This window comes from Peromyscus eremicus, chromosome 7 (assembly GCF_949786415.1).
Source record: "Peromyscus eremicus chromosome 7, PerEre_H2_v1, whole genome shotgun sequence".
Lineage (NCBI taxonomy): Eukaryota > Metazoa > Chordata > Mammalia > Rodentia > Cricetidae > Peromyscus > Peromyscus eremicus.
The window spans coordinates 6,178,206-6,203,394 of record NC_081422.1 but is presented as its reverse complement, the minus strand read 5'-3'; the positions used below and the strand labels follow the sequence as shown (position 1 = coordinate 6,203,394).

At 42.4% G+C, this 25,189-nt stretch overlaps 1 protein-coding gene and 1 pseudogene across 1 annotated transcript in view; one reads left to right on the top strand and one right to left on the bottom strand.

The window, feature by feature from the left end:
• The window catches only part of Arhgap42 (Rho GTPase activating protein 42), a 233,611-nt gene that overhangs the window by 134,792 nt on the left and 73,630 nt on the right, over positions 1-25,189 (top strand). The window contains exon 4 of the mRNA XM_059267304.1: positions 41-112. Coding sequence (XP_059123287.1) covers positions 41-112 — 72 coding nt within the window. The remainder of the gene's footprint in view (positions 1-40; positions 113-25,189) is intronic.
• On the bottom strand, positions 5,531-5,630 carry LOC131915712 (U6 spliceosomal RNA; annotated as a pseudogene).

Here is a 25,189-nt window from a genome sequence, read left to right as displayed (position 1 = left end):
AATTGTACAGAATTTAATATATGTGCATTTTTATTTTCAGATTCAAAACGCTAATGATGTATTAATTGCACCCCTTGAGAAATTTCGAAAAGAGCAGATCGGCGCAGCTAAAGTAAGTGTGACTTTTCCCTCTGCTTAGCAAGTCTCCTGGTGATTAAAGGTGGTATGACATCAGATGCTAAAAGTCTCCTGAGGGTTAAAGGTGGTATGACATCAGATGCTAACGTTGTGAAATCAGAACAACCTTTTAAAATATTTTATGTGTTTAAAATGACATCATTTTAAACTTTTTCCTTTTTTTTAGAGAGCCTATTACAAAGATGGAATTCTTTTAAAAAATATATGATATTATTCTTCTCCTGTGTGTTCCACGGCTTCCTCCTCTATTGAGTGGTGGGAATGTACTCTTCTGAGGAGAGGCTGAGAATGAGAGTTTGTAAAATTAAAAGAAGCACTGTTCTTACTGGAAATAAAATAAAAATTAGGTTTACTATGTACTGATAATTCCATCAATAATTTAAAAAGAACTTTTATTATTCTTTGTAATGTTTTTCATGATGAAGGTTTTGTGGGAAAAACTTTAAATATATTTGACAGAAAGCCTTTGCATTACTCTTCATTAATTATGGCCCAGCTAAATTTTCTCTGAGCTTAATTTTGAAATTGACTTAAATTTACTCTCTTTAGTCCTTATTTGACATATCTACTTACTGTTTATTGATTTGCATATGTTCACACACACATACTCTAGTGAGCTTGTGGAGGTCTGAGGACATCTTGCAGGAGTTGTTCTCTCGTTCTACTGTGTGGGTCCCGGGTATTGAACTCAGTAGTCAGCCTTGTCAGCAGGTGCCTTTACATGATGGTACATCTCACCTGATCCACTGTCTTAGACTCACTCGCTTACTCCACATCATGGACGTACCGCAAATGTGAGGGTTTACCATAGAAACCACTGTCTTTCACCCTCGCTCTTTGTTGTGAACTTTATTCTTTGACAATGTCAGATGTGTGTATGATGTTACTCTCTCCTGCTCCCACTGAGCTCTTCAGCACGTCCCCCTCCTACATTTACCTGCGTTAGACTTCGATGTAGTCAATCAATGACAAATTATTATTAATCTTAATAATACCTTCCATAAGTTGGTCCCTTGCTATATTTTACTCCCAACATGGGTGTTAGCTTGCCTTCCTCTGAATGCACCTGAGTGTTGCATGAAATCTAATAGGTCTTATAGTAAAAGACCCATAGCCAAATATTAATCCCAAATAACTGGGATTAATGGCGTGTGTGCATCCCAAATTCTGGTAGAAAAGGCATGAGATCTCAAGTGCTGAGATTAAAGTCATGTGACTCCCAAGTACTGGGATTGAAGGTGTGTGCCACCACTGCCTGGCTCTGTTTCTCTCCTAGACTGAATCAATCTCATGTAGTTCAGGGTGGCTTTGAACTTACAGAGATCTGTCTTAGCCTCCACAGTGCTAAGATTAAAGATGTGTGCCACCACTGCCTGTCCTCTCTGTTTAATCTAGTGGCTGGCTTTGTCCTCTGATCCTCTGGCAACCTTTATTTGATACACAATATATCACCACACCTGAGTGTCCATACTCTTGCTCAGTTCTTTCCCTGGACTATTGCTTACCCTCTCCATTTTGAAGTCCTACTAATGACTTATGTCATGTGGCAGCATCAGGCAGCAGACTTCCTCACTCAGGCCCCTTTCCAATGCTCTTTTCTCATCTAGAAGTGACATTTTCCCTTTTCATAGGTCTGTGTATTTCTTAACCCTGTTTCCCATAATAAGTCATCAGTGTTTGTCTTAAATTAGAGCGTTGTGTGCACTTCTCCACCAATTTAAAATAGATTTACATGAAGAATGAATCAGAACCCCTTCTGTTAATTAACTCAGCAAATATTTACTATTCTCATGGTTGCCTACATGGCAAGTCTAGTATTTGATAAGATTAAGAAACACAACTGTAAACAGAGAGTCGTGTTCCTTACTCTATGTCCCTTACATCTTGGTGGACAACAGACTCTAAAGCCATGGAGTCTGCACTGAAGATTGTTACATGAAAGTTGAAGGATAATGTGCAAGGGTGCTGTGAGTGATGTCAGTGGTGTGGACCTGAAGTAAAGGCATCTTCCACTGCAAGTGCTCCACTTCCTCCATGATGCTTCTGTAGCTGGATAAGGAGCCACATGAGGCATTCCCTCCTAAGTCTAACATATTTCACGTGTACCCAGTCCATCTTGCAAGAAGTAATTTCAGTTGTTGTGGATGGCTGCTTTCTCCCAGGAAGGCTGACATTAGCTGAGGCTGCAGATGCAGGAGCAGTAAAACTGCTGTTTTGTTTTTGAGCATGTCAATCACTGGACAGAGCAACCAAGAATACACAAGAGAATATTAGGATATCATACCACCATCCACTGGCTGGGATGTTAAATGTGAAGCCAGTGACTGTGAGCGGGAATACTTGGTCGTCTATCATGCTGATTCTGTTTCATGTGCCTGGTGCTTTTACTTCTGAATTGCTAAGGGATCTTCAGGAAGGGGAAAAGTGAATTAAGAGGAAGTATCCTTTTCTGAAGTGTACGGTATGTTAGTTTCCTTTTGGGAGTGTGCAGCAAGCATACATGGAGGTGTTGGTCTGATTTGTTGCTTCACTGCCTGTTTATTTGAAGACTCATTTGGTATGTAAACCTAATTGTCCAAAGGACTCTGAAACGTTTCAGTCTGTCCAGTGGAATTTCCCACAAGCATTTGGGGTCAATTAACCAGCCAGGATGGGAAGACCAGGAGAGGACGGGCTTAGAATCTTGCATGGCAATCAGCTAACTCTCCACCCGTCCTCCCTCCCAACAGGAGTAGAAAACGCTGAATCAAGTGTCTTTGGTCTCACAGCCAGACAACACTGTTCAGCCCTGGCCACAGACTTTTATTCTGTCATGTGCTCTGTGGAACTTTGAGACACCTGATCCTCCACTGTGGATAAGTGTGGCTCTTAGTGAGTTCCAGTTGTGGGAAGGAGACAGGCTGTGCTGAGAGAGGCATTTGAGAAGATTAATGATGGGTGATTGAACTAGAGGACAGGAGACCGGTCCTGCCTTTTTGAGTAGCTGGAGATTAGAAGCCTTATCTATAAACAGTTGTCATGGATGTATTTATTGGAATGTTCTTGGTCTGATAGTATATGAAGAATTGAGTTCTATTGTAAGCCAGACCTCTTACACATGTCAGTAGACTGGATTGAATGTTTGGTTTAATTTATCTCATGACATTGTTGATTTAAATTCTGTGAACATAGAATGAAAGTAGGTATTCAGAACAATTACCATGAGTGAGAATTCCCAGTGTGTGAATGTATCTAGAATAGTGTTCTTGCAGAGCAAGCTGAATCATAGCCTTTGGTAGCATTTTTGGAATACAGTGACACATGTATGTCCTTGACTGTGCTGGAAATCTCCTTGCTTCCAGAGGAAATGGAGCGAGGCAAAGCCACAGCCTCCCATGCATCCTTGTTCCTGTGTAGAGCCTGTGAGGTGGGCTGTGCGAGCTCTGCCCCTCTTTTTCTTTCTCCTCTGACAGCATTTTGCTGTGCCAATTTGGGTTCCAGACAGACCATGAACTCTCTAAGTTTCCTTGCTTCCTCCTAAGGGCTGGCATGACAGGAATCTGCCACAGCATCTGGATGCACCTGAGTTTTAGTCAACAACAACAACATATTTCAGGAAATAGAATGGATAGCTATAACTGTCACACACTTTGGAAATGGAAATGACATTGAGCACCTCCATGTTGATGCAGTGAAGATAAAAACTTTATTTCCGACACCAGAAGTGTTTTCCCTCTTCAGGCTCCCATTCTGCTCTTCAGAAAATTCCTTTGTGAGATATTCATTTTCTTTATTATTAGCAGATAGATGATTGTGCATCTTAATTACGAAAACATTTTAGGTGTGGCCAAACCTACTCACTTCAAACCCAGCTAGTTAATATGATTCTCTTGCAGGTCTCTGGGATTCCCAGCACACAGTAGGTGCTGAACACTGACTTTTTTTTTCTAGTTAAAAGCAACTTGAGAAATACTGGCCATAAAAGTTGGAAGCTGTTTTCATTTTTGTGAGAAACGCTTTTTAAGACATTGGTTTTTATTTTTGAAAGCTTTTAATGGAAATCATGTGAACATTTTTCTGTGATTTTTAAAAGAGAAAGAAACAATGCAGCAGTAGTCACTGCAAAGCTGGACTCTGTTCTTTTACATTGATTTCATGTTGAAGGCTGTAACAGAGCACAAACATCCCTTTGTTCCGCCTGCAGTAGGGTGTACTTCTGCCTCTGAACATTTGCTTATTATTTTTAAATGTGCCGTGCACATGTTTCTTTACTTTGTAGCATTGAGAAGAAAAATCCAGGCAGAACTGTCAGAATTCTGTTACAGCCACAAAATCCCTCTCTGATAAAATGGCTTCTATCTGCTGTGTTTCTTGTGTATATCAACAGCTTTAGATGATTTTGGAGAATTGTAGATGTTCTGAATGATAAAGCTTTTGTTCACCATTTGAGTTGTTTGTGCAGTGCAGTGGACAATCTGGGACCTGAGATGAGATTAATCTGGAGAGAGGTGGTTTATGAGTCAGCATGTGGGTTCTGTAGATCACTTTTTACATTTTCTCCTGTAGTCAACAGGCCCCATAGCTACTGGTCTTGGATGGCTTTTCATGTTCTGTTTATGGCTGCCCACTAGAGCATCCTCCAGCAATAAAATCATGGTTGAATTCTCTAGGCAGATAATAAGCCATTTGATAGCATTTTTGAATGTGCCTACAATTATCTTTGTAATAGTTTTCTGAAAGATTTTATTTTGTTTTTAATTACATGAATGAGTGTGGGTCTGTGTGTACATATGTGCCTGTAAGTATAGGTACCAAAGGAGGACAGAAGAGGGCATCATATCCAGGGAGCTGGAGTCAGAGATGGTTGTGAGCCACCTGGCATGATCCTCTCCCTGTCTTAGCCATTGAGTCAGCTCTCCAATTCCAGTCATATCTTTAGTCAGGGGAGCATACTCAGAGTGTGAGGCTGCAGAGGTTTGACTGTTAGTGTCTGGCTATATTTCTGACAATAGCAATCGTTACCCTTTGCCGTAATTAACCGATCATTCCCCTGAGTGCTTTGTCTGTCACTCCTCATAGTCAGCATCATAAATAGAAAACTGTTAGACTCTTTGTAGACACTGCAACTGAAGAATGGAGACATTAAGCAAATGGACTGAGGTGGAGTCAGATTTCAAGCAAAGATGAGGAAAAGCACATGATTGTTCAATAACAACACCATATTTGGCACATGCTATGGTGTGGCCCTTCGTCACCTACTTGGCCACATGTGGCAGCTCTGAACTCCTCACAACCCTTGGTGGTAATAGGACACAAAGACATCTCTGCAGGACCACAGCTGCAGGAGGTCCACGAACCCAGACATGGCCCTTGGCAGCAGCCTAGGACCTGATGACACCATGGCCCCAGGTGGAAAGATATGGAACACTTCACGAATTTGCGTGGCATCCTTGCACAGGAGCCATGCTAATCTTCTTTGTATTGAACTCAGATCCTAGCTAATGAAAAATTAACTGACAATAATTATCTTCTGAACTCTAATTTGCTTCTACATAGTAAGTACCAAGATGTCCACTGCTTTTATTTTAGAGTTGATGATAGGTGTTGTCGTCACATAGGTTTTCATTATAACAAAGCTCCTTTGTCCAATTAAACAGGTCAGCATGGAGATTACTTCATCTCACTTTGTATCCTAGAAGAACCAAACCTGTGTTGATTATAGAATGTTGATAAAGTGTGGTTCTCAGGGGCGCCATGGATGGACATTACTTGTGACTGACATACTGCACAATTTGCAGAGCACGACCTTGTGTAGCAGTTTTAGAGCACAAGCTGCCATCACTTTTCATGACCCCCTGACCTCCAAAAGAATAAGAGGTGTTGCCATGTCCTCTAGCTGGGACTCGCTTCCAGACCTTTTGGTACCTAATTCAGCAATCTCGGTGTGATAATCTATCTGCCTTTTTCATGACAATGTGGAGTTGTCTTGGTAGTCGATAGTGTGTTTACACATCTGTACAATGCCTTCTGAGGGATCAACTTTGATGAGCCCCATCACGACCACTAAAAGCAGCCAGATGACATCACCTGAAGACAAAGTTGTCTCTGTGTTAGACAAGCAGCACCATTCAAGGACTGCGCAGAGGCTGAAGCGATGGCAGCATTTTGAGCCTTTGCTGCTGTGGCAGAGGACCTGGATTCCCAGCACCCGCCTCAGGTGGCTCACGACCTCCTGTAACTCCTGTCCCAAACATCCAACCTTCTCTTCCAGCCTACAAGAGCACTGAGACACATGTGCTACATATACATGCATGAAAGCTAACACACCAGTACATAAAATAAAAATTAAAAAAGATACTATATCCTAACGTGTTGGATTTTTGTATTAGCCATTGACAAAGCAGAAACATCTGTGAGGCTAATGTTCTCAGTGGGTTATCACCCAAGGCCCCTTGCTGAACAATTTTCAACTTCAATGAGAAAAGAACTTAGGTGCTCATATGATAATTTAATTGAACCTAAATTATAGATGAAATTACTACTGTTTTCTCTGTGAATGATGCTTTATGTCAGCAGCTGAATTCCAATACCTAGAAATGTTTTAAACATTCCCACCAGTTTTATTTTTGTTTTCTTTATGATACATTTTTAGGTCCAATACATGTATTTTTAAATTCTAGAACTATTTCCATGTGCCATATATAAATTATAGTTGGCTATTAGATATAATGGAGAGCCTTACTGACGTCATGTTGATATTTGTACTGTGAGATCTTCAGAAATACTGCCATATATTAGATTTATTTACATTCTTCAGTAAATTCTTGGATGGGAATCAAAATTGTTTTCTTGTAATGAAGTCTTTTTTGGTAACAATCCTAGTTTTGGTAATTCTAAGGCAGAGATTTCTTGGTAAATGGTGACAAAAATTTAAATCTTTGTTTGTTTTGTTTTGAGATGGTGTCTCACCATGTACCTCTGGCTGGCCTAGAATTCACCGTGTAGATCAGGCTTGCCTCAAACTTGCAGCGATAGGCCTGTGATTGCATTCCAAGCGCTGAGATTCAAGGTGTGTACTACCATGCCTGGCCAAGCTTACATCTGTGCCTGAATGGGAACTAAACACTGCACAGATTTCCTTCTGGCCTCTGCATACAAAGTTACACACGTACAATTACACACATTAGACCCATGTGTGCAGATACGAAAAACAAAATAAACAAGAGTTCATGTACTGACATTTGTCACAGTGTTTAATGAAATAAAGCTAGAATATTAGACAATTTTAGGTTAGGACCCCTTTATCCTTTAGCAGAGATTTTGTGAGATTCTTATAAAATTTTAGTTTCTTTATTCCAAAGTCCCGAGACCTTTTGGCAGATAGATGTGATCATGTCCAGGCTATCATCCTTTCCCAGTTTTGAGCCATTGGAAATTTGATTAGCATGCTGTCATCTATCCTAGACATTGAAACGTTCTGTTAGTAATGAGCTATTTTGTGCCAGACAAGTTTGTCAGCCCCAGGGATACATAGGCATCCCGTGTTGCTGTCCTCGATGTGCTCACTCTGACAACAACAACAAAATGAGAAACAAAGAGTTATGGTGGAGCGGACTATTTGCTAAACACAGAGGGAAGAACAAATCCCTTCTGCATGACCAGTGGAGGCTGGCAAAGGCCTGTGGGATGTTGGCGTCTAGCAGGTGCAGGCGTCAGACTGGCAGAGTCCTGGGTGAGGTCAAACATGCTGGCATTTAGGAGGGAGCTGTAGAAAGAACAGAATTTTCAAGGCAACCCTAAGTTTCAGTGAGTTTGGAGCCAGCCTGGGCTACAGGAGTCTCTGTCTCAAAAACTACAGCAGAAACAAACAAAAATGCTGGAAGAAAATTTCCAGTCAGTGCAAAGGGGAACTAGTGTCCGAGGTAAAGCAGAGGACTGAGAATTGAGGGACTGTCGTGGCATAGAGCTTTTGTGGTGTGTCTGAGCAGCTTCCTGCACTACCGGCTTAATTAGAGCTTTTGTTCTTGTTTGTAAGTTTTTAAAATATGAACCACATTAAGAAATATGGTTTGCATCTCAATTTAGCAAGTATGTATGCTAACTGCATACTGCTGTTACTCCTTGGGATGGGCTTCTCTGTTTTACTGTTAGAAACTAAACGTTAGTGTCATGAAATCCATGGAGTGACTAAGCCCTCGGCCAGAGCTCTTTGTGTGTGTGTGTGTGTGTGTGTGTGTGTGTGTGTGTGTGTGTGTGAGTGAGTGTGATGTAAATCAGGGAATGGGTGTGCATGTGCAGGTGGAAGGCCCCTCGGGATTGTTTCAGATCATGGTTGTCCTTACACTATCACTGCCCAGCTTCCAAGGAACCCCAGACCTCTGGGCTCCCCAGTCTCCCCTGCAGTTGACGTTGGTCTCAGGTCTCCTTAGCTTTCCCATCTCTGAGCTGCCCAGACAGCCTCTCCCGTCACTGCTCTGCTCTGTGTGTCTGCAGAGGTTTCTACCATGCCATCGTTTCCTTTACGGTAACGAGCCTGAGCTCAGCCTCTCCCTTGTGATATAGTTTGCTTTGTGCTTTTAGAGTTCATTTGCAGTCACTTTGCTCCTTTGCATTTGGTCCTGCCACAGGGCTGCACCTATAACAAAGGTGACAGAGGAAGGTGCCCACTTCAATGTGTCCAGGAAGATGAGTTGGGGCAGGGTGGGTAAGAAGAAAGGGGGAAAGGGCCTGTAGTCCCCTTCAAAGACACACCTCCAGTGACCCAAGTTCTTTTCACAAAACACACTTCCTAAAGGTTCACCTTCTCCCAGGATTATGGTAGCAAATGTATAGGGGTCTCTGAGAGACCTTCAGGATTGAAACTGTAGCTGCCTTTCTAAAAATAGTATTGTACTATCTCTTGGTCCTTGAATCTGTTTAGCAAATTCGCAAAGGGAGTTTGACATATAGAGTATTTCTCTGTGTCCTCTGGGGTATGGTTATGGCTCCTCCTTTTCAGCCAGAGCAAATACCTCTGTGATAGACCCGAGATGGCTGCTCTCTCTTCTGCTCAGGGCAGCTTTTCCCCCCTTGTAGAACTAAGGGTACAGTTGTTTCCTGTGATTATTCCAAAGGAAGAGGTTGAATGCTATGGGGCAAACAAATTGCTTATGTGTGTATGACACATGAGCTGTTAATAGTACATTTCTCAATTTTGTTGTAATTTAAAGAATAATATTTTGTATCAGGTACAAATTACATGAAAGTCAGATTTAGTACCCAGCAATGAAACCTTTGTTAGAATCCAGTATCATTCATTTGTTTAAGTTTTTTCTAACTTTTCCCATTCCATCAGCCAAGTTGAGTAGCTATATAAGACAGCACGTGGCCCACAAAGAACAAAATATTTACTCTCTGGCCCCTTACTGGGAAAAAAAGACCACATCTTAAAATAAATTTCAGTTTTCATTTCAGTAATACATCCAGACTTAATACTCTTGGTGATTGGCATCTACATTTTTCTATTCTGTGTTGCTATAACAAAATACCCGAGGCTGTCTTACAAAAATAAAGACGCTTATTGGGTTCATGATTCTGGTGTCTGAAAGTTCCAAACGAGACTGTGCTGTGGCCTCATTATTCCTACCTGGTTGTACCACAGCATGGCAGATTGACGGATGGGAACCAACATGCGCAGGAGGGGTTCCTGTGTAGAAAGGGAGCTAGAGAAAGGCAGGCAAGGTGCCTGTGCCACACTGGATGAGCTGCAACCACCAAAGTGCAAAGTCCTGCTCTCCTAACAGAGGGAACAGAGCGCCATCCTTCCTGCACCTTTGTGAGACAATCTTGTATAGCCCAGGCTGGCCTCAAGCTCACTATGTAGCCAAGGATGACCTTGAACTTCTGACCGATCTCCTCCCTCTACCTCTGGAGTGCTAATGTCTGCCACCATGCCCAGTTCGTGCCTTTCCGGAGATTGAACCCAGGACATCCTTGGTCAAGCACTCAACCCATTAACCTACATTCTCAGCCGCATTAATTCCTTTAAAGACCTAATCACCTCCCACCCTTTTAAATGTTCTACCCTCTCTCAACTCCACCAGACTGGAACCCAGCTTTCCACACAAGCACCTTTGAACAATATGCACTGTACTTAAACCACAACAGTTTTATGCCTGGAACCACAGCATTTCTAGAAAGATAAACTTGGGTGTGACTTTGCACATTGGTGGTTACAACTTGTATTTGTAACACAAACACCAAATTTTCTTATTTCTGTTATATTTATTTTCATGAAACTCTTTCCTCTGAAACAAACTTCAGTTTTGCTCTTCATGGGTATGGTTTGGTACCAGCAATTTATAAGAGAACGATGAACTGTTTGTCTTGAAACAGTCAAGTGAAAACCACTTACTTGTGCACATTCAGGTTTCAGATCTCAACCAGAATTGCCAAATATGTAGGACAACTCTCTCTCCAATACCATGAATTTTAGCTAAGGAAATGATAGTTCTTACCATAGATTTAATAGTAGGTTTAAATTGTGTGCACCACTTTTCTATACAGAAACAGTTAAAAATGGGAAATTGTTTCTTTGGAATTAAGGAAATGAATGGATTCATTTGTCAGTCAGAAAATTTGAAATTTGTAGACATAGGTGCATAGTCTCATACACGATAAATGAGCAACAATTTGGAGCTGGTAAATACATTGGCAGACAGCTGGTAAGGTCTCCCATTTGTACTCACAGGAGCAAACAGCTCTTGCTGAATTTGTTAATGGGTTTAGTTTAACATGGCTCTTTACTGATATGCAGTTGGAGTGTATTCTGCCTCTTATACTTCTATACATAGCCAGGAGTGATCCAAAGACAAGCCAAGTGCTCTCCTGAGACCTGCCTCCCACGTCTGCATGGGAGCTTGCTGATTTACTGACTCTGTAGGAGCCTTGAGTGTGACCTCTGAGGACCAGAGAAACCCAGTGAAAAGTAGAGTGAGCTCACTGTAGAAAGATTCCAGGCATTGGAAAACCTTGCCTTATTTGGTAAATATGGCTAACTGGTTCCCCTGGTGATGCTGGCAAGCTCATTGTGGAAATGCATTGGTCTTTAAACCAATCCTTTGTACTGATTTTTAATCCTTTAGAAGTAGAATGTTAAGCAATATTTATTTGTTCAATTTTTCTTGGTATATGATGGATAGGATGAAATCAGAATGATAACTAAAATGCAAATTTATTGACACTTTAGCATTTTTCTGACTGTCTTTTCTGGTGTCTGAGGTCATCTGACCTCTGGGGAGTTTGGGATGTAATTGATATCTTTTAAAACGGGCCTGGTGTGGGAAAGCAACTGCATGTGGCCCCCTGAGCCCTTGTGCCTCTTAGCTTACATCTCTTTGCACTGGGAGTTTGGGAGGGAACCTGCTACTCAATTTCCTTTAATTACCCAGTCAGGTTTCATGGGAGATGGAAATGGTTTCACTTTAAAAATTTTCATCTCAGCTGGGCGGCAGTGGCGCACGCCTTTAATCCCAGCACCTGGGAGGCAGAGCCAGGTGGATCTCTGTGAGTTCAAGGCCAGCCTTGTCTACAGAGTGAGATCCAGGACAGGCACCAAAGCTACACAGAGAAACCCTGTCTTGAAAAAAAAAATTTTTTTATCTTTTTCACTGTGTCCTAGTTCTGAATTTTGAGACATTTGATTGTTTAAGAGAAGAAAAAACAGGTTGGAAATAAATAATTAATGGTTTGCATGTGGGCTCTGCCAGGTGTGACTGTGTGACTGAAATGTAAGGTGATCCTAGCCCTTCTTGAGGTTATGGGAATCAACCTGTACGAAGACTCCTGGTGACATAATAACATTAATCTTCAGTTAATGTCTAAAATAAAACTTGGATTCAAATAGCCAGACTGTGTTTTAGCCTGGAATCTGGGGGTCTTTGTTATGACTGGATACTTGTCTCTGTCCGTACACCATACACTGCCTCTAACCTGGGTCACAATTCATCATTTTATCTGTCCGACTTCGCTGCTCTACTCCACTCACTTATTCAGAGACGTTGGTACTTGGCACAGAGCAGTATGGTGTTCATGTTGGTGTTGGTATGACTCTCGTCTGTTTGCTCATTAATACTAAAATTCTGAAGATCAATAGCCTTGAATACTTAATTTTGAGGGCTGCATGAATATTAAATATCTTTTTCTTTTTTCTTTTTTCTTGTACAATGTTGGTGATTGAAAACAGGCCTTGAACATGTCTACCACTTAGCTGCATTCCCAGCTGGGAACCTGTAGGGAAATAAATAATACTTAGGAATGTTAGAAAAAGTGACAGTTTTAGTATCTGGGGTTACAGGAAGTAACAGTATTCTCTGTGGCCCTTTGTGGGGGGCTTGAACAGCCACAGAGGTGGGTGTGGTTGTCAGAATGCAGTATAATTTCAGAGGACAGTATCTAGGATGGTTTATTGTGTCCAGACTACACTGAACTATTTAATGCTTGTTATTTAACAGTTTGTACCTAGAGCTCCTCCTTAAAATTCAGCGTATTATGAACGCCTAAGGGAGGAATTGTTTTAGTTTCTTTTCTTTTCCCCGTGACCAAATAACTGACAAGAAGCCACATGAAGGAGAAAGGGCTAGCCTTGGCTCGTGGTTTGAGGGGACAGTCTGCAGTAGGAAGGTGTGATGGTGGATTGGCTGGTTGTTGGCTGTGACAGTGGGACCACCAGGCTGCTTGGCAGCTTCTCTGGGAAGCATTGGTGCTCTGCTCCCTCCTTTTCCTCTTCATTCATCCTAGGATGCCAGCCCATGAGATGCTGCTGCCTACATAGAGGACAGGTCTTCCCTGCCTCCAATCCTCTGGAAACATCCTTTCAGATACACGCAAAAGTGATTTACAAATGTCCTTGGCGTTTCTTAACCCAGTCAAGCTGTCAATCAAAACTAATCATCACAGGCACAATTAGAATGAGACTTCAGAGAGTGTGCACCCCGGAGCCATCCACCTTGCTTTCTTGGAGAAAGTGGTCTGGGCTTGGTGGTTAGTCCATGGTGGCCACAGAGCCCGAGGGATCCTCCTGTCTCTGCTGCCTCAGCTCGGGGATCACACGCAGGCACCATCACTCCTGGCTTTTTAAGGTGGACCCTTATGCTTTCAAGGCAAGTAATGATCGAACCACCTGCCGAGCTGATTGTTTTTTGCCTTTGTTTTAACATAAGCCATATTGGCCCTTTCACGCAAAATACCTAAAAACTGAATCCACCTTTCCCTACACCCTTTTTCTTTTAATCTGTCACATTTATTTTCTGAGGGCCTGCCTTAGTAGCTAGGAATTCATCTTCATAAACAGGCCTATAAAACGAATACATTGAAAAGCTGTTGAAAAGATCCGTTTAATGTTTGCTAGCAAGTTGGTACAAACATGTTAGGTGGGAGCCAGAGTTAAATCTCTTGATGATGAAGTCACAGAATAAAGATGTCACTGGTGAGGCAGAGCAGGGCTCGAGCACTTTGCTCAGAGTTTATTTCAGGTCGCCTCCCTCCACACACTTCCCTATCAATTTGTACATTCCAGTGTGACTTTTCCATAGTGAAATTTATGGCTCCTATTTCAAAATATTTCCAAATTCTCTGTGGTCGATCTCCCCCCAAAAACAAAGAATGAGTCAGAGCAACTTTTAGATTCAGGAGAAATGTGGAGTATTTTTTGTTTGATATTTGGGGGTGGGATCTTACAAAAGTCTGAATTCTGTCTCAATCCCCACTGCAGACAGAGTACAAAAAGCAGTGAGTCATTCAAATCCCAAGAGAAGCTGGATGTGGCAGCAGAAGGCTGCTTTCTCGGGATGTGGGAGGAAGAGACAGGGATCAAAACTGTGATGCTAGCCTGGTTGTAAATCAAGTTCTTGTCTCAAACTAACAAGTGAAAATGGTGCAGAAGAGACAGAGCCTGGGTACTCGGGAACACTGAAAGGAGGATTTTCTACTGTGATATTTTTATAAAGTTCTTCAGAATTTCATGCATGCTTATGATGTGCTTTGACCATGTTCACCTTGTCCCTCTAAGTCCGCACAGAGCCTTCCCTCACTCCCTGTTCCTCCCAACTTTGTATTTGCTTTTTCAAAATTAATTATTTTTATAATCTAATTTGTGCTAACCATGTGTTCCCGGTGTAAGGTCTACTACAGCTTGATATCCAGAAGCCACAGCCTTAAAGAAAACTGACTTTCCACCCCCAGAAGCCATCACATGTCAGGAGCTTCTCAACTAGCGGTGGGCTCATGAGCCTCCCACCTCCTGGAAAATTGATTGGCTTGATTTTGTGCGGGTCTTGTGCAGGCAACCACAGCTGCTATGGTCCTGTCTGGTCCAGAAGATACTGTTTGGCTCCTGTCCTTCCTGACTTCTGGCTCTTCCATATCCTCTTCTGGATGGTCCATGAATCTCGGGGGGCAGGGGTGTAATACAGATTTCCCATTTGTGGCTTAGGACTCCATAGACATGTATTCTCTGTATTTTGGCCAGTTGGAAAGTGCTTTAGTATTTTGGGTTAATGACTTTGCCACCTCAAAGCCAGCCCATTCTCCCTGCTTGCTGGTTATTGACCATAAGCCTGAAACATGAGTGTCTTTACTCAGAACGCTTGAGGTTGTTCCTTGACAGTCTGTACATTGTCACCTGTTCTAAGGCTGCTTTGGCAGCATCCGAAGATGGTTTGGTTTTGCCACAGGTAGATGAGGCAGTGTTTATTAAATTCCAGAATTTTATAATGCAGATTTTCTTAGACTCCAAGGCTTCTGTGCCTTTGTTTCTCCCTAGGACACAAGCTCCCTAGGACACAAGCACACAGCTTACCATCACTCTCCCTTGACGTCTTAGAACTGAGCAAAGTCCAACTTTGAATCATTAGGTGGATATTACAAAGTAGTGCAGATGTGTGGGGAGCAAAGTGTGCTAGTTAGGGCTTCATTCTATGGAACCTTATGGAATTTTTCATATTGACCACTTTCTTAGGTCATTTACAAAGATTCATCACCCCGCTTTTAAAAATGTGCACAGAGAAGCTGGCGAGAAAGTTCAAGCAAGATGGGCTGGTCAGATGGCTTGCTGGTGAAGTCACTTGCCATCACTGGCAGCCTGAATTCAATTCCTGGGAACTACTGATTCCGGAAAACCATGGTGTATTCAAATTCCAGTTATCATGTAGTCAGTTTAAGTCAGTTTCATTGTGTGGGCTGGGATATCTGAAGTTGTTTCCTTTTCCTTTATTTTAGAGAGCCTTTCATTTAGTTTACAGCAAGTTGATGCATTTGTTTGCAACTACATAAACTTGAAGTTGGTTTCTAAACTTAAAAAAAAATAACATTAACTTTCCTGAAAATTTGTTTAACATGGTTTGTTGTTGATTAGCATATATAATTGCTTTGGTTGATTAAAACCAAAGGATTGTTGAAGATTAAAATTGCCGAGCTAAGTTCAGATTGAGAGTCTGTAGTTTCCTTGCCACCACAAAGGTTAACACAGTTCTTTAAATCAGTCTGGCCTCACTAGAACCAAAGCAGACTTAGAAATGTACACAGAGTTCAAGCTACAAAATGCAAGAAGAACTAAACACATGCTTCTGTGAAAAGTCAGTGTGGCACCCTTACCCAATTGCATTGTGCCCCATTGTTCCCATTGTGATGAGTTGGAGGCAACAGGACAAGTTGAATTTCTGTGCACCTCCAACAAGTGCACGTGCCGTAAATATTTAGACATTTAAAGTGCTCAGATCAGCATCTTTTAAGACTTGTAATTGTGTAACCCTGTGTAAGTCAATATAGAAGAATTTTTTTTTTAAATATTTTGTTTGTTAAATTATATGTTGGTATGTTTCTGGGGATGTGCACACGAGTCCAGTGCCCCCAGAGGCCAGAACAGGGTACAGGGTCTCTGGAATAACAGCATTCTGTGACCTGGGAAGTAAACTGTGACCCTCAGCATGAGCAGAGAGTGCTCTTACCCTCTGAGCTCTCTCTCCAGCCCAGTTACTGAAAGATTTTCATGAAACCAAGTGACGTTTGTGATGTGACAGGTCTTGGAAAACAGAAATGTGTAAGTCACTATTTTTTTGATCTTCATTTCTTTCAAAGGAAGCATTTGTTAGATTTGTTTGAATGAAAAAACAGACATCATATGAGGAAGAGAATTTCTTGAAAATCTGTGAGAAAAAGTTCCCCGAGGAGGCTGATGAATCCTGTGTGGGAAATCTGGAGTCATGCCTTTCTTTACAGGGCTGGTCTAGGCGACTTCCTCACAGCTGCCCCAAACTGTGAGCTTCTGTGATTGCTTAATTTTGTAAATGTTTAGTTATTGTGAAATCTCTCCTTTTGGTTATCTCTTGGTTTGGAAATTATTATTTTCACGTCCACATCTATACAATGTTCCTTGAGTCAACAAAGCCTGTGTTTGGGGACTGCACATTATTATATATGAAAGATGATATCTAATGGAAGGATTTACCAGTGCACTTTTTACTAGTTTGCCTCCTTGAGGATTGGTTAGCAAGACTCCAAATATTTGTAAGAAGGCATCTATCATTTTTTTTGGGAAAAAATCAAATATAGGCTGATGCTGGATTAGGTTTAGACTTGTTCATTGTTCTTGATTTAAAAGTTTGTACTTTGTGGATCATTTAAAAGAAAAATACTAGCTGCATCATTCATTAGCAGCCGGCCCTCTATCTGCCCAGTTCCAGACGCCCCTTAAACCTTCTTTACTGAATTACCTGTGTCTGCTTCTAGTTGCTAGTGCAAAAGCATCTTTTCTGGCTATTTGTCTTATCTGTTGACAGCTTTGTAGAAAGCTTTGCGTTTTTTGTTTTTTTTGTGTGTTTAGTTGTGTTTTTGAGAAGGCCTATAGCCCAGGCTGGCCTCTAACTTCCTGTGTAGCCAGGGATGACCTTGAACTTTGATTGTCCTGCTTCCACCTTCTGGGTGGGGGCTTACAGGTGTGTGCCACCATGGCTGGCCCATGTGGTGTTAGGGGTCAAGCTCAAGGCTCCCATCATGCTCAAGTCTTTGCTGCCCTGGGTTCATCAGCCTCACTATAGAGCAATATGGCTGAGCCCTGGAGGTGCTTACATTCACTTGGGGTTCCTGTGGCTCTCTTTGTTCCTGACACTCACTGACACTCTTCCTCATGACATCCGCATCAATATTTGTAGATCTTTTTTACAACTTTCATCTAAAATTAATTCACTCTTTTTTTCTTTAATCCCCCGTTACTGTTTTTTCAAAGGGAGAGATTCAACCTTTTCTCTGGGTCTTTCTTAGCTCAAAGCCCCCTGAAGTATTTACACAATAGTCTCAATTTTACCACTTGACCCATTCACCTAGTGGGCTGCTTGTAACTGTGAAGTGTGGAGACAGAGCCGTGCACTACACACTGCTTAAGAAGAATGGGATAGTGGACTGAAATGGAAGGAGGCTGTGGAGGGGTGGGAGAGACAAGCATCTGTTTATGTACGCATAGATGCTCTCTTTCCTTCTAGCTCTAAAATTCTTTCATTCATTGCTCATATTTTAAATACACATGGAAAGAAGTGAATTACTATGTTTTATGGCACTTAAAATGGTATTGTTTTTCAAAAGAAACCAATTTCTCATACTTTTCACAAAAATGGCTTAAATAATTTATTTTAGATAACTTAGCTTTTAGACTCATAAAAGCAAGTGATTCTAATATTCTTCACGGAGGATAATATTCTTTATAGAAGAAGAGGGATTTGATGTGGTTCTTACAGAATGTGTTTCACCACTGAGAAAGGGCACCTTCTACCTGGTGGGAGAGGGTGCTGGTGAGGTGCCTCCTGGGGCTAGAAAGATGGCTTAGCAATTAAGAGTGCATACTGCTCTTGCTGAGGATCCAAGTTCTATCTATTCCTAGTACCTGCTTTGGTTGCTCCATGTGTAGGGATCTGATGTCCTCTGCTGGCCTCCACAGGGACTGCAATCGTGTGCACATAACTCCCACCCCCACAATGCATAATTAAAGGCAAAAAAAAAATGAACAAATGTATGGTGGAAGTGGTGTGGCTTCACCATTGCCTGTAGGAGCACAGCCACTCATATAGTGCTTGGATGTGCATTTCCTCTTGTGTTTCCTAGAAGACTTCAGCATCCCCACTGCAGAAGCTGCTCGCTCTGTTGCAGTTTTTTGATGTTTGTAGCATCTGCTCGGCATCTGATCTTTATGCACTATTTTCTCTACTTCAAGATCTTGGAGACAAGATTGGTGTCTTTATCTTATGTGAGCATGTGTTTAGCAAATACTTAATGAGCCGCTGAAGTGACTTAATGTGTTGAACAAGACAGTTGTTGCTATTCCTGCTATTACAAATGAGAGAAATGAAGTTGATGGACACGTTTCCCATCTTGGGTCACATAGTAATTCTACCATTATATGTAATGGTCAACACTCCTGGTTTTCTGACTAGTGCTGTTTTTGTTGTTGTGTGTTTTTTTTTTCTGCACTGAAGATTAAACACATGTGGGCACATGTTCTACCACTGGACTAATCCTTTTCTTTCAAAGTACAGGTGTTCAGAGACAGCAAAGAATCCTCTGTGGGAGAGGGAAGACAGAGGGGCTTTCCAGGTTGTCTTTGGTCTCCTTGTTCTCCAGGAACTCAAGTGATTTTTGGTGACCTGATTCTTAATTCCTTTTGTCCATCTTTCCAAGACCGAACTGTTCTTTAAGGTCAGAAGCCATGGTCTCACACAGGGTAGTACACAGCAGTAACTTCGTATAGGGCGTGCAGTCTCATCTCCACACAGATAAAAACCTACCAATGCTCTGTTTGTTCTAACTGGAAACCTTCGTCATCCTCTTGTGCCACCTCATACCCCAGTGCGAACATCACCAATTCAAAGATTTCCTGAATTGGTTTCTTCATCCCGATTTTATTGCTTTAATTCAGTCCATGAATCCCTTGCCTGCACCTCCTTCCTCAAATCATTTCTTCGTCTTACTGCCAGAGGAATCACACTTAAAATAGATGTGCTCTAAGCATTCTTTAACCCTAGCCCCTCCCAGTAAAAGTTTCTAATGGTGTAAACATGATGTGCAGGGTATAGGAGATAAGAAAATTTGGGACACATAGGAAGGTCATAATTTGCCAGCACAGCTAGGCTTGGTGTTGCCCCTTGTGATGACCCCGATTTACAGCTGGCCTGTGCTGCCTGGTTGGTATCTTTATGAGTTTATATGTTGTGTGTTATATGCTGGCTAGTCTCCTCCCCCTACACTAGTGAGGGCTTCAGTACAGGGAACGTGTCTTGTTCTTGCTGGCATCCTTGGGGTTCTCAGTTCTCATACTCATGAAGTAAGTAAATCAAACACTTGGTTTTGATTTGCGTCTGAGGGTGGGGAGTAGCTCTGCTCTGTCATTTCATGAGACGACCCACAAGTCACCGTCATCTGTCTGAAAGGTAAGCTTCGTACTCCATGCACTCCATTCTGCATCATCATCCAGGAATGGGAAGTGGGGCGATGTCTTAAGAGAAGTCCATCACCCTGAAAACCAACACTCTGGGGTGACTCTTGTTGTAAATGGCCTCTGTGAAATTCTGTGTCCCAATCAATCAATTGTGTTGTACTGACCCATTCTGAGAAGGGACATTGCACTCTTATCTCCAAAGCACCTCGTAAAATTCGGTGTTTTGGGGCTTTTATTTACAGAGTATTATCAAAAAGAAGCCATCCTTGCAAATACAACTGGAACTGATTATACACAAATGTCTGCTTAGAATTAAATGAAAAAGAATGTAGCTTTCATGATGAAAATCCCATAGATGGTTCTAGACAAGCCTTAAAGGAAAATGTCAGGTCTCTCATCAGTAACAGTGGTTCCTAATACATTAGCTGTTAAGTGCTCGCTGCTCTTTAAGATAAACTGGGCTCAGTGGACAGCAAGGCTAACAGCTCCCAGGAAGAAGATCCCTGCTGCTCCTGCTAATTAGCTCCTGGTGGAGTAATCTGGTATGCTAAAGTCCTTTAACAACCCTTCCTGATGACTAGCAGAACTATCTCACCTTTGGTCATTTCCTTCAGCTTCCTCTGTGGGGTGGAGAACATGTGGTCACCATGTGACGCGTCAGTTTGGTGTGCAGCTAAACGAATTTGTAAGTTGTTTCCTCTACCCTGGCTTTGCCCCAGAGCCCATCATATATTCTTTAGAAAGCCGGGTTATGTGTGTAATAAGATTTCCATCAGGAGCTGAAGGAGCAGTGTGTGAGGAATGGGAGTCAATAACCAGTGCTATGCTTTAGAGGTATATTTAGGGGTGTGTGCATGTGTGTGTGAGAGTACGTGCCCATGTGTGTGGTGTGTATGCCTGTGTATGTGTTTTGGGGGGTTGAATTAGGACCTTTGAGTTGTGTTTTAAATTTCACCCCCATTTTATGTAAATAGATTTCATTAGGATGTTCCTAGTCTGGGGATGAAGTTGGACTTCATGATACAGAGAGAAGCACTCAGAACAGATAAATAAAGCCTGTTCTTACCCTTTACCTTAAAATGAATTTCAGGTATGTGATGTTTTTTATTTGTGAGTTAATTGGAATAAAGTGATTTTATTAGAAAATAAAATGAACTTTCTAATTGTCAAGGATTGCTAATATTCAGAATGGATTAAATTGGGTGAAAATACTCATTAAAAAGTGTTGTTTTTAAACTGGGGAGGGGGGTAATATAGCATGTCATGCGTGTGGAGGCCAGACAACTTGGGAGAGTTTCTCCTTCTATCATGTGGGTCTTGGATCAAAGTCAGGCCATAAAATTTGGCTGCCAGCATCTTTACCCATTAGGACATATTGCAAAACCCTTTTTATGCAGCCACAGCAAATGACCAAATGGCTCTCAGTAAGAATTAAGGTGAGAGTCAGGCAGTGGTGGTGCACGCCTTTAATCCCAGCCCTGGGAGGCAGAGCCAGGCGGATCTCTGTGAGTTCGAGGCCAGCCTGGTCTACAGAGCAAGATCCAGGACAGGCACCAAAGCTACACAGAGAAACCCTGTCTCAAAAAAGAAAAAAAAAAAAAAAAAAAAAAGAAGAGTTAAGTGAGGGAAAACCTTAGAAATGGTAAGAAGTTGACAGAAGCAACCATATCCAGTATTGAAGGAGGGTCCAGTACCATTTTAATATAAAAGTGGATTTTCTTTAATGAGATTCATTTCTATGGAAAGGAAAATCTGACGATCAATTTAAATCTGTGAAAACTGCCAAACCTAAAGGTTGATTGGTATTGACCAGTGTGTGGGCATTTGGAACAAAAGAATAATAAAGCTAATAATCAATTTTGATTTTTTTGTCCATAAAACTGAGCTAAAAAGCTCAGTTTTAGTCTGCTAATTATAATTGCTAAACTTCCAGCTCAACAATCTCCCCATTATTAAAGTCAAGTGGCATGCACAACAGAAGGAAATGTGTTCTGCCTCCCTCCTTTTTTGTTTATTTTTACCACTTAGCTCTTTGAAGTCCTGAACCTGATCAGAGATCACCATTCAAACGATTTGCTAAAGATTTAATGAGAAACAACCAACCTCTCGGAGCCTGTCTGCGCAAAGAGCCATGTTTCACAAACCAGCAGCTACTTTCTACGTTTTTGGTAGTTTTTGCAAACACATGAAAGGAGTGGACATTCTTCGGGGATACTGGTGTTGCTTTCTTTGTATTTTATTTTATGTTTTGAGAGTGAGGACTCTGCTCTGGTGTTGTGTTCAGCAGCTGAGGTGCCTCCTTTCCTGCTGTGAGCCTTGTGCTGTCCTTACCAGCCCTGTGAAATTTCAGGATGGGCCTTTCTCCTTGGAATCTGTTACCAAGGAAGACAGGAGAACAGTCAAGGTATCCAGAGATGTGGTGCAGGAGCGAGTGATTCTCACAACTCACACTTCTGTGGAAGAGGAGCAAGTAACTCTCACAACTCACACTTCCTTTCTTGTCAACTTCAGGAGGGGTGGGGTGTTGAGGGAAGAGAGAGAGAGGACAAGGAAGAAGAAGGAAGAGACTCTGCTGTGCTGCTTTCAGACAGGTCTTGTGTCTTCTAGGCTGGCCTTGCCCTCACTGTATAGCTGAGGATGAGCCCCAACTTCTGATTCTCCAGCCTGCAGCTCTGGAGTGCTTGGATTATGACTTCCGCCACCATGCCTGGCTTGTGTTGTGTTAGAGATTGAACCCAAGGCTTCATGCACGCTGGGCTGGTGCTCTACCAATTGAGCCATGCCTGCTCTACACGAGGGCTCGTTTGCCAGCCCACAGACTCGGTCATAACAACCTTCTAAAGGGTTTCCCATGTTTTCTTTTTTAGTCATAATGTTTTAGTCTTTCATCTTTTTGATGAAAGCCTATCCATTTTTATATCAAAAGTCAGTGGAGAAATCTGGAGAGATGACTCAGCAGTTAAGGATGCTCACAGCTCTATCAGAGTATGGGAATTTGGAACCCACCACCCACATCAGGCAATTTAATTCCAGCCACAAGGGATCTGACACTCCATCTGACCTCTGTGGTTACCTGTGCATGCGTGTGAGTGCCCCCCCACACTTAAATTTAAAAAGATTAAGTCATAAGGGAAATAGGAGCTGGGCAAGGTCATTGTACAGTCCAGGTTGGGGCCATGTCTTTTCCCGGTGGCTCTGAAGGTGGAAGGAGGTGCAAGCCTTTTACAGTGTTGCTCTCACCAGTCAGATGAACACATCTTCTAGAGATTGGGAACTGTGGTCTATGTTCTTGGTACCTGTGTATCCCACTATAATTCAGAGGTTCTGTTACAGTGCCCAGAAGTTCATCTCTGTCTTCTCTCTCTCTCTCTCTCTCTCTCTCTCTCTCTCTCTCTCTCTCTCTCTCTCTCTCTCTCTCTCTGTCTCTCTCTCTCCCCTCCCCCTCTCTTTCCCTCCTTCTCTCTCTCCTTTCCTTTAAATATTGAAACTAAGCAGCTCCATTATTATTGTTAGTTTTGTGTTTTGGTGGAGATGGCACCACTCTGCTGAACATAATAGTTCATTTCCAGTGACCTTTAGGTCTCACTTTTTAGATTGGGAATCCTGATAATATAGCTTTCTATCTATAAATATTTTTGGATGGCCTGTGATAAGAAAGTACACAGACTGACTCAAGAGAAGGTTGTAAACAAGCTTGCAGGTCACTTGAAGGGCATCCTTCACATTATCGTGAAGTCGTAAAGGTAATATCCAGCAAAGACCTTATGCATTTGGGTGCTGGGGCCCAGTGTATCCCTTAGGTTTGCCCTGAGGAGCCCTGGCCTCTGGATCTCTCCACTTGTCCTGTCCATGTGTCCTCTTTCTAAGCCATAGCTTTTGGGTAAGAGGCCTAACATTCCCTGGCCCCTTTTGTCCTCTGGACTCCCGATGGACACCACACTGTCACTCCGATTTCTCCACAGCTTCAGGAGTGGGTGTTGTGACTATCTGAACTGCAGTAGGCTTCCTGACACTTGAGACAAAGTTTGATTAATAAGAAGGAACCAGACGCTGAGTTCCCTCCCTTGCTGCTCACCAAGGTGTCATGGCTTCTGAGGCGGTGAATGGAGATGTGTTGTTCTCTGAGCACCTGACTACGTCCTCCTACTGCAGTGGCTGCCTTGGTCAGTAGCCCTTGTGTTGGCTATCCTTTCTGCTTTTACATCCGTTTCCCTCCCATTTTGCTGCCTAAGGATTGCATCACACACACACACACACACACACACACACACACACACACACACACACATACACATACACATACCACACACACAGACACACACAGGCATGCACGCACATAACACCATAACACACACACACACACACACACACACACACACACACACACACACACACACGAACACACACAGAGAGCTTTAGCAGGAACTTTCCCCCAACCACTGTTTCTGGGAGATTTTACCAAAAACAGCATTAGAAGTAATGCAATATAAAAATGTAACTTCTACCTGTTATTGCTTGTCCTTGGAGACTAAAGGAGAATACCAACCCCCGCACCCCAGCTCCAATCACAGACAGTTCCTGTCCCAAGCATTCTATTTAACCTCTGTCAGATTATTTTATTGCCCCAGGTTTATCCATTTCAGTGGTCTGCAAACCCAAGGGAAATTTTAATGCTTAGTATGGAAAAAAGTTTGGGTGACTTTAATTAGGACATCGCAGAACTCAGTCGCCCAGAGTTATTTTCCAAATATCCTGTCTGGAATGCAGTTATACAATCATAGTTTTATTCATAACGTTGTGTCAGAGTACATCTGCATTGTCCTGACTCCAGGCCCACACAGACCACGCGGAGGTGGGAGATGGACATTCCTACCCACTCTGCAGCACTCTGTGCCTGAAACTGCAGCAGCTCCTTGCCCATGGCCATCCCTGCTACTCATCCCTTCCTCCTGCCCTCTCCTTTTGTTCCTCTTTTCTCCCCCCTCTTTATGCCCCTCTCTCATTCTTCCTCTGACCTGCCATCACCCCACATTCTTCCAGAAGAAAGAGAGGCTTCTGTGGTTTACTTGCTGCATTTTTCTCTGCAAACAGCCTGGGCTTTGGGACCACACAGGCTCAATGTTGATTACCCACAATGCTCCTGGTGACACCTGGCTTTGTTCCGATGACTCTCTAATAATATCTGCTCATAAAATGAGAATTTGGTGTGCTTACCTTGTAGGGTAGGCAGATTGTTCTTTACCCACTCTAAGGAATACTTGTTCCTTAGTTCTCCTTGTCTTGGTCACCTCAGAATATAGGTACCACATGTAAAATGACATGGTAAAGGAGCCAAGATTAGGTGCAGAGATAGTGTACTGGCTACATTGCTCACCATGTAAGCTGGAGTTCTCTGAGTACTGGAGCTCAGATCCACAAAAACCACACAAATGGCAGGTGGGCACAAGAACCACAGAGTAAGTGGGGGTTCTCAGAGCAAGCTGGCTAGCCCGACTGGACATGTTGATGGCCTCTGGGCTGAAGTGAGAGACCCTGCTTCAAAGAATAAGACAGAGAGCAGTCAAGATAGAAACTCAAAATCGACCTCTGGCTTCCATGCACATCTGTGTATGC